The sequence below is a fragment of the Dasypus novemcinctus genome, chromosome 12 (assembly GCF_030445035.2).
Source record: "Dasypus novemcinctus isolate mDasNov1 chromosome 12, mDasNov1.1.hap2, whole genome shotgun sequence".
Taxonomy (NCBI): Eukaryota; Metazoa; Chordata; class Mammalia; order Cingulata; family Dasypodidae; genus Dasypus; species Dasypus novemcinctus.
In genome coordinates this window covers 78,170,323-78,187,223 of record NC_080684.1, presented here as the reverse complement: position 1 = coordinate 78,187,223, position 16,901 = coordinate 78,170,323, and the positions used below count along the sequence as shown (strand labels likewise).

General features: G+C 44.0%; 1 protein-coding gene across 3 annotated transcripts in view; it reads right to left on the bottom strand.

Moving 5' to 3' along the window:
• Nucleotides 1-16,901, bottom strand: part of PLXNC1 (plexin C1) — a 137,014-nt gene that overhangs the window by 100,897 nt on the left and 19,216 nt on the right. For all 3 annotated transcript variants that reach the window (XM_058308541.2, XM_058308540.2, XM_058308539.2), the window contains exons 3-4: nt 6,315-6,449; nt 2,927-3,027 (exon numbers count right to left, since the gene is read on the bottom strand). In XM_058308541.2, the coding sequence (XP_058164524.1) occupies nt 2,927-3,027; nt 6,315-6,449 (236 nt within the window). The remainder of the gene's footprint in view (nt 1-2,926; nt 3,028-6,314; nt 6,450-16,901) is intronic.

Here is a 16,901-nt window from a genome sequence, read left to right as displayed (position 1 = left end):
CACGTCACAGTTCTTTCCTCTCCTCTGTTTTTCATCCTACCTCAGTGATACAACCTTCTACCATGTCATTATCAACAGCCTCAGCTCCTCAGGTACCTCAATTTCAAGTCTTCCCCTCTCCATCCACTACTTCCCACCTTTCCTGTTGCCCAGTTCCAAGAATTCTAAAAGCCAATCACAGCTCCAATGTGTTGGTCCTACCACTTCTTCACACCCATCACTCCCTTTGTGTCCTCACATCCTTTCTTGGAGCTCGCATCCAGATAGAGCTCAGGGTCCACTATTATAATGCTCATCATTGTCCATCCTTTTGTATACCCTCAGTTCACCTGCCCCCTTTCCCTCTCGTATTTCCTGGCAAAAGCCCATCTCTGGCTAAATTCAACTCTCTCCACCTTCTTTCTTTCCCCCCACACTGCTACTGTACCAGCAGAGCTGAACAAGGCTTGAGAAAAGGAAAAGTCTGCTCCCTTCTCTCAGCTCACAGTCCAGACCAGTAAACTCAAGTGGGCCCTAACACATCCTAGCAATCATTTATTTTCTCTCAACTCCACTCTGTCTCTCCCACTTTCCTATTTCATACCTTCTCTCTTTCCTCTCGTAACCTCCAGTACTTCCTCCCCCACCTCACCCTCACTGTGTCTTAAGTCACTGGAAAGGACAGAAGCAACATGAACAGACATTGCACATGCTTCTACCCCCTATCTGGTCCTGAGCCATGTTCTTCACCTTCCCTCCCATTGCTAAGGGTGAACTGTCCATGCGCCTGTCTGAGGCTGTGATCCCCACTGACACACTATTCATATTTTCTTTCAACTGCAGAAAGACAACATTCTACAACCCTCTCTTATCTCTCCTGCATCATCACCTTCCCCATCTCTCTTGGAATGTTACCAACAGCACAAAAGTACAGTTAGTTCATGCATCTTAAAAGAAACAAAACTCTCTGGACTCCATTTTCTCCTCCAGTGTCTGCTCCATTTTTCTGCTGTCTTTCTCAGCAAAACTCCTCTGAAGATTGTCTCTGATCACTGTCTCCAGTTCTTCCCTTCCTACAGTCTCTGGCAGCTTTAGCATCGCTCCACACAACTAGCTTCGTCATGGTCACCGGTGACCACCTGCGAAATCTAGTGGTCAGTTCTCTTCTGCTCTTGCTTGACCTCTCAGCAGCACCTGACACCATGGCTAGCTCCCTCCCTTTTCTCCTCCCCCTTTCTTCCCTCTCTGGGTTTAGCTCTTCATTCTCTGGCTGCAACCTCTCCGTTCCTTTTTCTATTTCCTTTTCATCTCCCTGGCCCCTAAACATTGCAGCACCCCAATGCTCAATGCTGTAACTTCCCTTCTTGAACTCCTCTTCTCCACTGATGCTCACTCCCTGGTCTGGTCTTAAGGCTTCTTTATGTATCACCTTTCAAATTCATAATACTAGCTGGACATCTTCCATGAACTACAGGCCTGCAAAGTCCAAATGGTAGCCAGTCGCTATACGTGGCTATTTAATCACCACTGCCACCATCGCCAACACCATCCCCATCATCCCCGTCATCATCACCTCCTCCCCATTACCACCACCATCGCTATTATCACCACGCCCACCATCCACTGTTCCATGCGCACCATCACCACCGCCACCACCACTGTCACTGAGTTAACTCCTGTATGTAGCTTTATAAATATTCACAGGGAACCTACATAAATGAAATGGATCTGGATGATTGCGGTAAAACTGCTTAGTGGGTGTGGAATGAGAAAATGCTTTTTATGATCAGGAAATTTCCCAAACTCTAGTCCTGGGCAAGCGACAGGAAGAAACGTTCCTTCCCAATTACAATTATTCATGAGAATTTCCCTGCCCTGCTTCTTTTGTCTGCCAGTGACTCTGACAAACAGCCCGGTAAGGAAGTGCAGCAAAAGGCAAGAACAATTACGCATCTTGCTGTATCTCAGATTTAGACTTCCTCCATGAACTCTTAATTAACTCCATCCCCATATTTTCGGTTTGCTGCCTGAACCTCTTGCTTAGATTGTATTTCCTCCCTTCCCTTCATTTCACTCGGCTTCTGCCCCACCTTCCTCAGGGGGTTCCCACATTTTCTTCCTCTGTCTCTTTTCTATTCCCAAACTGCCCCTTGGGCAGCCTTCAGCGTCATTGTACCTGCTCTGCTCCTTTTATCTTTTTTCACCTTTAAAAACTAAAATCACTAAACGGACAGCCACCGTTATGTTTTTCCCCCCTTTCCTGCTTGAGCTGCAGCGGAGGCTCTCTCCTCTTTGCTTCTATAGCAGGAGCAGGAGTACTGGGTTGCCATGGCAACAGCGAATCCAACCAGGCCAGTCCCGGCGATGCTAGGAACTGCCACGGAGAGGGAGCCGCTCCAAGTCGCCCCGGAGCCGCGCCGGGTCGCGACCATCGTGGTTCAAGACCGGGCTGGGCAGACTCCGCCCGGGGACCGCGGGCGTCCATCAGGCCCGCAGCGGTACGCCGTGGGGAGCCAGCGCCGTCAGCAAGGCTTCCACGGCGCTACCAGAACACAGGACGTGAGGAGGACTCATCTGAAATGTTCAGACGTCCCTATTCTCTCATCTTCTCTGAGGGAGAACCCTCTGCCTCTCTCTTGTCTTGGGGAATTTCATAGAAAGTAAACGCAAAACCGACGGCTGCAACCTACCTCCTTTAATTCGCAAACCCACCCGGAACCCAGATGGGGTAACCCGGGGTGGCCCGGGTCAAACGCTTGAGGAGAACTGACACGGCTGGGCACGTCTCTGAGAATTAATTAGGATTGCACAATGATATTTTAGTCGGAGAAAAGATCAGTTCCCCTAGGCCACTGGAATGGATCGTTAAGTAGGGCAACAAGTGTGCCACTTACTGCGTGATACTTTTTTGGAAACGTGAGCTGGTGAGAAAGAACTCAGGAAATACCTTTGTAGCGAATGACACCAGCCGCAGTGAGGGTCTGTTGCCGCTAAACATGCTGTACAGGATTTATGTTTACTGCAGTTTGCAACACGAATTCTCCTAACCTAAAAATAAAGATGACAGTGTTGAGAAGGAGTTATAAGCAGCACCCGGAAAACGACAACACCTTATCCGATGAAGGGCCACAAAGAGCGTATTTATCATCTGGAACTCCTAATGTCTCCATAATTGCATTGGGCTGCAGTTCTCAAGTTCTAGGGTATGAAGCAGCTGTATGAGGATCACCTGGGGAGCTTTTAAATACCGAGTCCCAGATCCTGTGCCACCAGGACTTTCATTACTGAGCTGGGGGCCCGGCCTAGGAATCTGCCTATTTTAAAAGCTCTCTCACATGGGTCTCATGTGCACTCAAGTTTCTCACCTGCCAATAATGACTTCTACGGGATCATGGAGTCAGGTCACCCGGCTTTGAGACATGGCCAGCCAATGCACCTCAGGGGCACCTGGGGATAACTAGAGGCTCTGCCCAGGAGGGCTAGCATGAAGCTGGCACTAGATTAGGAGATGAGGTGCACCGGGGACCAGCCCTTCCACAGCCCGGGGCGATGGCTCCACCGCCTCAGCTCCTGGCTCACTTGTTCCCACCCCCTCCAATGGAGTTGAAAATGAGAGGAACAGGGCGTACTCAAATCGCTTTGCCCTGAGAGCTGCCTAGTCCAGTTGTCAGGAAACAGAAGCCCACACAGAGTGGGTGTCCAGACCCAAGCAAGAGAGATGGTCAGTCAGAGCCCCTGAGCAGGGCGGTGGGGGCAGGGAGCGCCCAGGCGCCACACAGAGCATTTCCTGCAGGCAAAATCACACAGCGGGTAGTAAGGAAGCCTGTGTGGCTCATCAGGCCAGGAAGTTGTACCCGCTAGAAAGTAGAGTGATTTCTTTAAAAATCTGGAGAAACAGAAAATTCTGGAAGAGGTTTGTGAGGAAACCAGGGACTACCTTGAGGAGTATCCTTCAATTCTAAGTGGACTTTGTGGGACATCACCGCACCCTTCCATTTCACAGTCCTTGATACTGCACTTGGCAGATTCTGAGTCCATGTTAACCAGAATGTGGCTATTTTCCTAGAGCCCACAAAGCCTCTTTTTAATTCTGGGGGATGTTAGTAAGTGTCATGTACCCTCTCTAAACATTTTCCTTTCCTGGAAAATGGTGATGATACTGCTGATTGCTGGGGTTATTATGGGCATTGCCAAGCACATACTAAATGCTCAATAAATACCAGTTATCATGAATCTATGAAAAAGGATCCTATGGTCCAATAAACATGTGAAACCCTAGATTGAAATACTAATTAGGTTTCCTTAGCACAAGGCTTCTGAGAGCCTTTAATATGCTGAGCACCACGATACTCCAGGAGGGGGGCTAGTACATAATATCTGGTCCTAGGACCACTTCTGCTCAGAACATCTAGTGGAAGATGAGTCTCTGGACTATTCTTTGAGATCCTACACAATGTTTTTAAATATACACACAGCTTTATGAAAAAGGGGGACACTGGAAATACTGCATTGGATCTGCTTCTCTCAGTTAATACCACACTGTAGTGACTATGGCACTCAATACTGTATCTCCATACAGGCATTTTTTAATGGCTGCACAGTACGCTGCTCTATAGATGAACCGGGGCTTATTAGTTTGGTTATTACCATCTGTCCTTAGATTTTGCCTCTCTAGGGGTTACGCTGGCTATGAATCCAGGCATAATCAGAGTCTTACTAACAGGATCTCCAGCAGTAATCCTAAATGAAGAATGAAGGAATAACTAGCTTTGGTGTCCAGTTGGTAACTCTCCTCAGGACTTCAAGCTCTGAATGACCAGAGTCTAGAACACTTTCCCTTTCAGAAAGTGAGGACCTGCCAATTATGAGCAGTTCCCAGGGTGGATCCCAGCCTAGCATCCTGGACACTGGGGGTCCATGAAGGTTGTAATGGGACTTATGAACTATCAACAATATTTTATAAAGCCAAGTGGAAAACATGCGCAGATCAAGCAAGACTTCAAGTATCATTGCTTTTGGCTGGAATTTTATCAGCTCTGTGTGGTAGCACAGTCAGTACTCTGACTGGCAGTTTTGAAATGTCTTTGATAAATAAAGCCTGGGAATGGAAATTGTTACTTAATATATGCAGTTTGTTGGGTAGACAAAAAAAATCTTTCAAATATGGAATCCCCAGGAAGAAACATAATAAAAAGTGTTTGAATGGTGAAGCAAGCTGGCCAGGAAGATTCTGTATGGTGAGGAACTAGTTTACAACGGTGTGTGAGATTCACTCATGGTCATCTCATTGCAGTCATTTTGATACAAATGACTTTCGACCTGCAAAGGGAAAAGGAAGGATACAGCCATTTTAGGAACACCAGGAACTATGAAATGCTTGTCTACCTACTCCGTGACACTAAAAGCACACGAAGTAGATTGATGTTCATTACTATTCTCCTTAGAATGATTGGGAGGAAAGAATGGCAGTGGGGGTGGGCTGAGGGCATCTGCTACATCCATTATAAAATTATATGTGTTATTTATCTTCTTTGCATTTTTGTATGTTCAAATGGTCATGGATCAAAGCCACTGTGCCAAATTGGCCGGTTTAGTTTTAATAAATTTGGGGCTTGATCTCATTTAGCATGGGCTTTAGAATACATTATCTCATTAAATTAACATATTTCATTAACATTGTTTATTATACTTATATATGTATGTGTATACAACTCTAGAGAGAAACCTTTCTGAAAACAGTGACTAGTATATAGTCAATAGGGACTCAAAAAAATTAGCTTCCTTCTCACTTCCCTTGATGAAAGCACTTTGTAAAGATGAAGAAAATGTAAAAGGGTATTATTTTTATTTCAATAAGCAGAAGCAGGAAGAAAAACTAAAACATCCAGGTAAATTGAGAAAGGGGGCCAGTGGCATATATTTACTGGTTCATGAATGTGTATGAGACTGTGGCCTGATATTAACCCCGAATTCCAAACCCAGTCCCATCGGGTGTATTCATAAATGCATCTCACCATTCAGTGCCCAACACAATAAAAGTGTAAATTCAGTTACCCTGCTGATTATGCACCCATTTGCAATCACACCCACCTCTGAAGATCTTGGCACTGGAAATATAGCCAATAATAAAATTGTCTAAATAGGTAATATTTCTTGCTTACTTACTGACAGTGAGGTTTTTAATTCCAGGCCTGTGAACACTGCAGGTCTTCTCAAGCCTGCAGCAGTGTTTAAACTCCATAGATCAAAGTAAAAGCTTCACTTCTACATAATGACATCAATTAAACAATTTTTATTCATAAGTCAGGAGAAAAAAAACTAGCATTGCTACCTACCTCCTTCCCGGCTGTTAGATAGATATAGATGTTCTTCACTGGATCGGGGACAAGTTTGTAGAAAACAGGTGTTTCTTCTTTAATTTCATAGATAACCTCTGGACAGTTTGAAGTCAAATTCTCACCAAGAGTAACCTATATATATATTTTTTTTTTTCAAAAAGAGAAATAAAATTTCTACTAAATTCTTTGATTAGCAGGATGGCAAAACTTGTACCTTAATCCTAAAACCACATCCTTTCTTCCTCTTATGGATTGGCTTGTGTTACCCCCATAAAGAAAATGTTCTAGTCCCAGCCACGGGTCCTGCAAACGTGGACTTAGGTGTGAATAGGATCTTTGAAGACGTTATTAGTGAAGCTGAAGCCAAGTTGGGTTAGGGTAGGCTCTAATCCAACAAGACTGGTGTCCTTGTAAGGAGAGGAAATTTGGACACAGGAGACAGAGACAGAGAAAGAGATAGTGATGTGATGGGGCAGAGGTTGAGTTATGTCCCAGGCCAAGGAGCTTCACTGGCTTGCCAGAACCCTGCAGACGTCAGAGGAACGGTGGCCTTGCTGCCCTCTTGATTCAGACTTCTAGTCTACCAAACCAGAAGACAATAAATTGCGGTTGCTTTTAGCCAACCAGTTGGTGGCATTTTGTCATGGCAGCCCAAGCAAGCTAAGACACTTACTACATATATTGGCTAAGGTACCATAGTCCCTGCTTTTCCTCTCACACCTTGGTCTTTGACAAGGCTGACAACACAGAATTCCTGTTTTTTTAGAAGACAAAAAAAAAGCTGCTCTTTATGATGGGGCAGTATCCTCATTTGTGGAAGCTCATTTTCCAAACTTTCAGTTCATGTCTGGTGCTACCAGAAGCCACAGATGACACCTTCATTAGTACTGGCCAAGAGTTAACTTAAAACTAAAGGAAGTTGGCTTGACACATATTTGCATGGGTTACTCTGATTTTCCTATATGATTTTACACAGTCATGCATTTTAAAGTATTCAGGACAACTCAACAGGTGTAGACAAGTAGGTGTATGTTTATATATAAAATATGAGCAAGTGTGACTCAGTGGCTTTGAAATCAGATACATCCAAGTTTCACTCATCTTCAGTCAACAAGCATCTACTGAACATCCACTATACAGCAGATGCTGTTCCAGGTGCTTGGAAAATGGCAGTGAACAAAATAAGGGAAAAACCCCTGGCCTCACAGAACTTACACTTTTGGAGGGGAGGGAAGGGCGGGTGGGGCAGACAGTTAACAATAAAGAAATAAATTATAAAATATATTAGAAAGCTAAAAGTGATAGCAACCAAAATTAAGTGGGCTAAGGGTATGGAGAACAAATGGTCAGAATAAGTCTCAGTGAGAAAGTGACATTTATTTACAGACATGCACGAGGTAATGGAATGAGCCAATCAGATATCTGCATGAAGGGTGTTCTTAAAAGAGGGAACCGTTTGCACAAAGGCCATGAAATGGGAGGAGGCCAGCATGGCTTCAGCAAGTGAGGGGGACAGAGAGAAGTGGGTAGCAAGGTAACAGGGGGCCTGATTAATGTCAGGTCTTATAGGGTTAGGCAAAGATACTGCTTTTTACTCTAGGTGAGAGAGAGCTCACCACAGCAGGGCTATGAGCAGAAGGACATGATCTGATGGATCAGAGTTATGAATTAAAGGGAGCAATCTGGTTGCTGGGAGTGTTTGCAGTTAGGGTAAAAGGGCCAGTTGGAAGAGTATTACAATGATCTGGGTGAGAAACAACAGTGGCTGGGGCTCAGGTTTGCAGCCTGGCACAACCCTTTAAGCAGCTGTGCTACTTTGAACTGGGCCTCAACTTCCTCATCTCTAAAATGGACCTAGCAATGCCTTCCTTATATAGAGTTGTTGTGGGGATCAAATGAGAATTACAAGACATGCTTGACACATAACTGATGGTCAATAGGTAATGATCTATTGCTGTATTGTGAGCTCCCTGTTGGGCAGGGAATATGTCTCCATCATCTTTGTACCTATCACATCACCCAGTACTTTAAACATTAAACGTGTTCAACGTTTTGTCAGTTTGCACACCTTTACCTCAGTTACATCAGGCACACAATTTCAAAAGAGAAAACTGGCATCTGAGATTATTTTCAGACAAAGTCTACATGCCTGTTACCTGCATACCCTGATGACAAGTAGGGATTTGCTCTTTAACCAAAGGCTCCTTATCAGTTGGACACAGGGAGCATCTCCCTACCTTCACTGAGGCTCCCAGGGCCTAGGCTTAGCCCTGCATCAGCGACTCCCTTCCATCACCTGCTCTAAGTCAAGGCCACGGAGATCTGGTGCAACTGATCAGAAGGCCCCTGAACAGCTCATCAAACCCACAAGCCGCTCTGCAAAAGTCAATCTCACTAACCAAATATATAAACCTAACTTCTAAAAAAAGGTGCTAAAGAAGATAGGAAGGGTCCATGCCTCAAGCCTAATACAGTAGGCACTACCACATGAGGCTATTTAAACTTAATTTAAAAATCCAGTTCCTTAGTCACAATGGCCACATTTGAAGGGCTCACCAGCCACATGCGGCTAACGGCTTCCTTCATGGATCGTGCAGATGGAAAACATTTCCGCCAGCACAGAAAGTTCTATTGCACAATGCTGTCCTGTAAGAAACCTGTGAGTGCAAGGAGCCATCAGGCAGTTACTGATCAGGTTCTTGTCTTCCCATTTCTAATTCACAAGCTTTACGAATCTGCTGGGATTAAAACAGCTGATCCTGTTCTGGAAAGGGGCTGTGTAGAGGAAGAAAACCAGGAAGCCAATTTAAAAAATTGATAGGAATAGTCTCAAGTGTCAAGAGAAGGAAGGCAGCTACCCATGCCTATCTCTCGAGGACCGTGTCATGTCAAAGGCATCATTTGGCAGCACTACCTATGAAGTATTCTTCTAATAAAGCTGGACCTGAATCTAATCAAGGCTTTAGTGCTAATTTCCATTAGCATTAGGAAGCAGAAAGGGTAGAGGAACAAGCTAAATGACATCACAAGAAAACAAATAGCCAGATCTTCAATGTGAGCCATTCAATAAGACAGCAGACCCAGTTTTTCGATAAGTCAATGGCAGGGAATAAAAAGAGGAGGCTGCTTTAGATTTCGAGAGAGAGAACCAAATGTGATTTGAGGACCTTGTTCGGATACCAATTTAAACAAAACAATATTTATTAAAAGACATTTTGAGCCAATCAGGGAAATTTAGTTATATGGACTGGACACTGAAAGGATATTATAAGGAATTACTGATAATTTTGTTAGGTATGATAATGGTATTATGGTTATTTAAGAATATGACCATAGTTTTTTAGAGATACATAATAAAATACATAGGGTTGAAATGACATGGTGTCTGGGATTTGCTTTAAAATAAAAAAGTAAATTAAAACAATTTATAAAACACCACCACATTGTCCATTTTAAATGAATTAGAGCTGCACTGCAGTTTTTATTGGGGGCTTATTTGATTTACTCTTGGAGCACAGTTGATGCAGATGGATAGAAGCTAGAAAGATCTAGTTCGGTGCAGCTCTGATTTATTTACTTGTCACCTTGGAGATGAGGCACCAATATTCTCTCTAGAGCTCTGAATTATGGCAGGGAAGCCTTTCCTTTTTTAATTATTGTTTTTTAATTACCAAAGTACTGTGTGCCAAGGTTTACACCAGCCCATTTCCTGAACAAGCTACCTAGGGTGGCCTAGGTACAACCCTACAGCTTGTCCTGGTAACTATGGATGCATATTCGCTTATTTCATTGATATTGGGAGTGGGACCTCTCTGGAAGGCAATTTGGCATTATCTATCGAAATTATAAAGCACATAGCCTTGGACCCTGTAGTCACTCACATATATGAGATGACATATGTACATGGATATTGATTGCAACCTCATGTGCTTTAAACAAAAGGCTGAAACAATCTAAATGTCCAATAACAGGGAACTGGTTAATTAAATTATAGTACAAACAATGGAATAGTATTTAGCCATAAAAATAATTAGAAATCTTGCATTTATGTGGGGAAAAAAAGCAAGAATAATAGATGAAGCATGCTCTCATTTGTTTAACAAAGGAGGTAAGGAACATCTTCCTCCGCTTTTGCTTATAGACATATATAAAATCTCTCTGTAAAAATACCCATGACACTGATATCATCGGTTGCCGTAGAGGCCAGGAACGGTAACTTTCACGGTATCTTCTCTTGGATCTTTCTGAGTTGTGAACCCTGGCAATGCATTGTCTCAGAAATCAATAAATACATATGTACCATTTAAATGTTAAAAAGAAATGTTTGTGGATGAGTGGGGTCAAATTGTTTTTCTTTTTTGTTAGATTATGCAGGGAATGATCTTCATCACCCTGAGAGCAGAAGAGGAGGATGTTTTAATGTTGTCACCAGGAACCCTAAGGGGCTAAGAGGAGAGGTGGGGGCTCTGCGTCTGTGGCCCCCAGTCTCATCTCTCTCAGATGACTACAAGGCAGGACAGGGGTGGCTGCCTTTCTCCCCCAGATTTCTAGTCCAATCCCTGCTGCACCCACCCGCACCCAGCCCCAGCCCCAGCGCAGGGACACCAGTGGAGCACTTGGACCTTCTAATTGCAAATTTCATGACGACATCAACACAGAGGGGGAGTCAAGCAAGAACAGATCAAGAGAAACGTTCTTGCCTTAGCTTGGTTTAGCTGGGCAGCCTCAGAAACGGAGCGTGATGGGTGAAGTGAAGCAGCAGCCCGCACTGAGTCACAGTTACCCAAATGGCTTGAATTTTGCATAAGAGAAACATCATCCAATCCGATACTGCTCCCCCCACCCCCCGCCCGGTCATGATGTGGATTTTTATCTATCACTTCCAGGATATGACCTTAATATAGATCTAGTCTGCAGTCAATCTGAGCCACCTCCATGAGTCTTCTGATCTTATATACCCCTTCATCTTTTGGGTCTCATATGACACCTCCTCCGAGAAGCCTTCCCTCACCACCTCTCTATCATACCCTGCTGTCAATTTCTATTCCATCACTCTTCATAGCACTTATGATCTGAAGTGACTTTATTTATTCTTGGTTTGTCTACTTGTTTTCTGTCTGTCTCTTTCCACCACGAGAGGGAATCTTGGCTTATTCACTTTTGTATCCTCAGCACCCAGAACAGTGCCTGGCACGAAAAAGGTGTCCAATGAATATTTATTACATGAGGAAAAAAAAAGGCTTTATTAGCATTCAAGATTTTAAAGGGCTCTTCAGATTCTTCCAGCTGAAGGCTGTGTAGAAAACAGATTTTCCCCGATGGAGAATTTCAGTTCATGTCGACATACTGCTTCTGTTGACATCTGCCCGAATCCTCATGGTAGGCTATTAACTAGCCTTGAGATTTTTGTTTCATACCAAAAAAACCTTGCCAACTACAGTACTGAAAGTAACGCAGTGGAGACCTTCACAACACACAGTTGCTTTACATGCTAAATGCCACCCACAGGAAGGATACTATGGTGAGGAAAATGGGGGAGAAAGAGAATTAAACAAAAATCTATTTCCTCTTTTCTTCACTATTACCATGAGATGAGGAAGCCATGGGTGTTCAGAAAGCTAAAATATTCTACGTCAACCTTCTTTCCTCACTCTGTGGGGCCAGCTAGTTGAAGGATAACAAGCCAATCCTCTCCTTTATTTTCTCTATGAACAGTTTCTACAAAATACCGTGAAGGAGACTTAAAGCACACACGTACATGAGAAAGCAAGGTTATTATCCAACGGCATTTAATGTGCTTTGGTAGTTAGGAGTAATAAAGATGAAATGACAAAATATAAAGATTAGAGCAAATCCTCACTTGTTTCCAATCTACTTATTTCAATATAAGTAGTAAGAGACACATAGAGCCTGAACTGCAGGTTCTAGGTTTGTGGATTACGTGGGAGTAATAGTTCTAAACCGGGGAATCTCTGCAAAATCACAAACTGGAATGAATGACATGAGGGGAGGGGAACCTTGAAAAAACGCTTCCTGTGACTTTTAAACAGCCAACCATTTCCAAGTTGGGGTACTTCCTGCTGTCTTTACATTTGGGGGCATTACCTTATCTTAGCTGCCACTCCCTATTACCTCCACTTCCAGCCTCACGTCCTGTCCTGGGTTACCCACGGCCTCCTTTCCCTTATTTGAAACATTCTATGGGGTTCTAGGTACAGCTTATCCTTAAAAAGATTTTCATTTTTCTGTTTTCTCTTATTTTCACCTGAAAACTTTACTAACCAGAGTCAAGGTAGACCCTTCAGCTGGTAGGCAGTTTGTCCTCTGTTTGGAGGCAGGAAGCCAGGTTAAATTGCACTCCACGATTAGGGTAAATAAAGGCTATTAGTGAGAGTGGAGTTTTGAAGGCCACCTAGGGAGCCAGCCCTGAGAGGTGCCTCTCGCTTGGATACAGGAAAAGGGCATGCAATAGTTTTCTGCACCCCAGACCCTGCTTTGGTCCCAGGGATGTTGGAGAAATCCAACACTAACCTTCTATCTCTCTGAAGCCATTCAAGCAATCAGCTTGAGCAGAGAATTCCTCCCTTGGCTCTAAAAGATACCACTAGGGAAAAGGAGGTACTAAAGGGCAGTCGGAGGCGGCCGTGTGCAACCTGCCGCTTTGAAGGAGAGGGCTTTGCCTTCTAATACGGAAGTCTGCACACAGCTGGGTTGCCAGGTGACTGTCCCCAAATAGGACTAGACTGAAACCACAGAAGCCATAACCCCTTCTGTGAAACCCCAAAGAGGTACATCTTGGTAGCAACCCAGATATCCTAAATACAAAAATAAAAAATAAAATGCCGTTCCACAAACTCTACCAAGCTCTATAGACTACATTTTCATTGCCAGTGCAGTTGTGGGAGGTTAAAAGCTTGGGCTCTAGGGACACATTGCTTCAGTTCAAATCACCTTAAGCAAGCTACCTAACCTCTCTAAGCCTCAAGTTTTTTTCATTTATAAAGTGGGGATGGGAACAGTATTGACTCAGAAAGATTAAGCAAGTTCGCCCAGGCAAACGCTGGTTCTAATGCCTGGCACAGAGTAAGAGCTCAGAAATGCTAGCTATTATTATTCCTCACTCGCTGCCTCTTATCTTTTATGCTTACAAGAAAGGTTAATGGGCATGTACAAAGTTACAAATTTCAAATTTCATGCATATTCCGTTATTACTTATTTTACCACCTGGAAAAGCTCAAAATATTCAATTCTGCCCTTGAAATGACAGTTTTCTATATGCAACAGAGTCAGCTCAAAGGAATCCAAACCACACGATTGGACATATTAGGATCTGGAGAAAGACTGGGCATGTGTTTGTAGTAATGCGCGTCCTTTGCAGTGTGCCTGCTGGGCAGCACGTGTGCTGCGAATTCCCAAAAGCTGAGTTCCAGGGGACCATCCTTCTTCAGCTGATCTCAGTGGAGATGCTGGAACGTGAGATTTATAGCATGGGATCATGTTTGGAAAGGAAGTCAAATGGTGAATTAACTTGGGAGAAAAAGGACTGGACATAACTCATTTCCTGACCATTAGGAATGCCCACTGATAATAAGGGGGCAGATTAGCTGCTCTCAAAGCACCCTTTCAGCCCTGAATTCTTTCAGTGCTTCTAAAATCTCATGAATGAATTTAGGAGAGAAGACATGGGAAGGAGGGCAGAAAAGGCATGCTATCAGGTCTTTAGTTTTCCCACTGATAATCATTTAAAAACTCACCTTAGGAAGTAGTGTCTTCTTACTTAGAAAAAGTTCTAGTCTTTAAAAACACTTTCAAAGTGGTCAACTAGCTCAACTTCAATTCAAAATATTATGTGTTCAAGTTATGGAATATGAGAAGTAGCTATTAAAATGCTGTTTACAAAGGGTTTGCAATGACATTTTAATACAAGCATTTTCCCTTGTAACCTGAAGAAAAGAAGGACCCAAAATTGTATATGGGGTCTGACCTTAACCATGTAAAAAAAATGGGAAGACATCAAAATTCAACAGCGATTGTCTCTACACGAAGGAATTAGGGGTACTTTTTTCTCTGTTCACCCCCCCCCACTGTTTTACAACTTTCTATGTGAGCATATATTACTTTTACAATAAGAAAAAAGAAAATGTTTAAATAATATGCTGCTTAAAACTGCACCAAATTTACACTAAAACTCCATGAGGTTTCCAGAGATTTAAGTAGTGAGTTATCTTGTGGTAAAAACATCCACAGGCCCCCAATCACTGTTTCCTGTCCCTCATCCAGTCAGCATTTACTACAGTGGCTGGTGTATGTCAAAATGCCATCAACTCTTGATCACTCAGAAACTGATGAGTCAGGCTGTGGGGGATCCAAGCCCTCTTTCTTTTCTTCCTCCCACCGTCTGCCCTGGGTTGGGTTTTGTTTTTCGCCGCTCATTAGTGCCTCCACTCTGCAGCTTCCGAAGCCAAGCTTGTGTCTATCAATGTTTGTCTTTTCTAACAGTTCTGGTGACAAGACTGGCAAGAGAGAAGCTTGAAGCTTTTTGAATAAAGGGATTTGGGGATTATCTGTGACTTCCAAATCATCGGTACCAACCCAGGCCTTCAGTATCCGGGTAATTTCAAGGGCTGCATCCAAGAACCCGCTCGTGGATAAACGAGGTAGTCTTGGGAATTACAGGGCAGTCCTGGGGAGCTGGGCGGAGCTGAGTCAGCTCAAATTTGTCCCACACAACCTCTCCCTGAGTGGGGGAACCGTCTTGAGGAAATCTCTGCGAGGAGGGGATTAATTCACAATTTATTGTGCCAGTGATGTACTTCCTCAGTCAGAAGGTCTGACATCTCCCTATAGAGCTGGAATTCTTCCCTGAGCCTCTTTGACCCATGACCCACCCCAGGAGCACCGGTTCACTCCCCACCCCCCACCCCACCTGAAACTTCTGGGAGTGACTGCCCATGCCAAGCGCAGAAGTTGCAAAGTCAGAGCAGCATGGGAGATAATAGTGCAGCCTCCGAAGTCGCTCCAGGTTCGAATCCCTGCTCTGTCCCTGTGTGACCCTGGGCAGATTGTCCAATTTCTCTGGATCTCGGTGTCCTCGTTTATAAAATGGGAGTGGTACATCTCCTCCCCTCCCGGGACTGCTAAGAAGAGTAAGAGTGTTAGAGCATGTAGAGGGCCTGCCATATGGGAAGCACTGTGTAAGGGTTAGCACTAACCAAACAAAGACCCACCTGCCCTGGTTATTTGGACCCTAAAAAAAAGGGACTACAGGTGTGGTTCTTGAAGAGGCATCTCCTAGAAATTCTGAGGAAAGGGAGACTTGAGTAGGCCACCTCCTCCTCAGGAGCTCAGTCCCACCCTGCCTGGGCCACAATATCACGAAAATTTGGCCAGCTGTACACAAAGAAGTGCTGGGGTGAGCAACCAGGACAGGTGAAACGAGGCCGTCCCATGGGGAGCTATTAATAGCCGAGTGTTCCCTTCACCTCCAACTCGCCATGTCACAGCTTGGTTGGCTTGGCTTTAGGGAAACAGCGTTCTTGTCAAAACACTCGTCAAAAATGTCCCAAATCTGAAGAGGTAATTGGTGAGGAGGCCCAGTAAAGATTGACTGAACCTTCTCCTGCCACGGTAATGGGTTCAATTAGCCTAACCAGGTTGGTGTAGCTACAGATATCACCCGGGGCCCTAGGCAACTTGTACAGAATGACTGATGGGTATTTACCTTTCCCGGGGAAACAAAGCTACCACAACAGGAAATATGATCAATATACATTTTAAAAGAATGTGTACAAACAAACTCTGTCCCATATGTTACTGGGTTTCCTCCAAAGAAAACAGATTAGATCAAATGCCTATCCGGCTGTGGGAATTCATGGCCTCTGCCTCAAGAAGCTTAAAATTAAGTTGGAAGGCAAGACAAGTGAAAAGGTTAGCTATCAAAGCAGGACATTTCTAACGGGCCAAAAGAATGATACAGATAGTGAGTATTTCAGGAGATGGGGTAAGAGGGCCAGGATCACTCCAGGGTGAGGCAATAACAGAAGCCCTCAAGGAGGAGGTGGAATTTGAGCAGAGGCAAAGCATAAATTGGTAGGAGTCGGTAAGGCAGAGAGAAAAAGAAAGCATTCCAGGCAGGGGGTACAATATGGACACAGGTATGGAAGCAAGAAGGCAGTGCATGTTTGAAGAAGAGCAGATAAACAGGTTTGGCTAGAGGGAGGGAAGACTATACCGAAGAGAGAATGAGAGACAATCAGAAGTAGAAGGGAGTTTTCTAGGTTGTCTAGGATAATGTCATTTACCGATAAGGAAATGGAGATTCAGAGAGGTTAAGTGATTTACCTTAAGTCACACAGCTAATTTTCAGGGGAAGCTCAGTCAGGAAAATACATGTCAGTATTGAGATGAAAATCTGAGCAGACAGCAAACTGACTGGCTACAGAGAGGCAAAGGAATGTCAGTCTAGAGCAACACATTGTGCAGTTCCCAACCTGAGTGTTGATAGAGGCCATGAGAGGTACTCAGTAAATGCTTGCTGATGAAAACAATAAGATGGCCTCTACACAACTTGGGCCAAGTCATCAG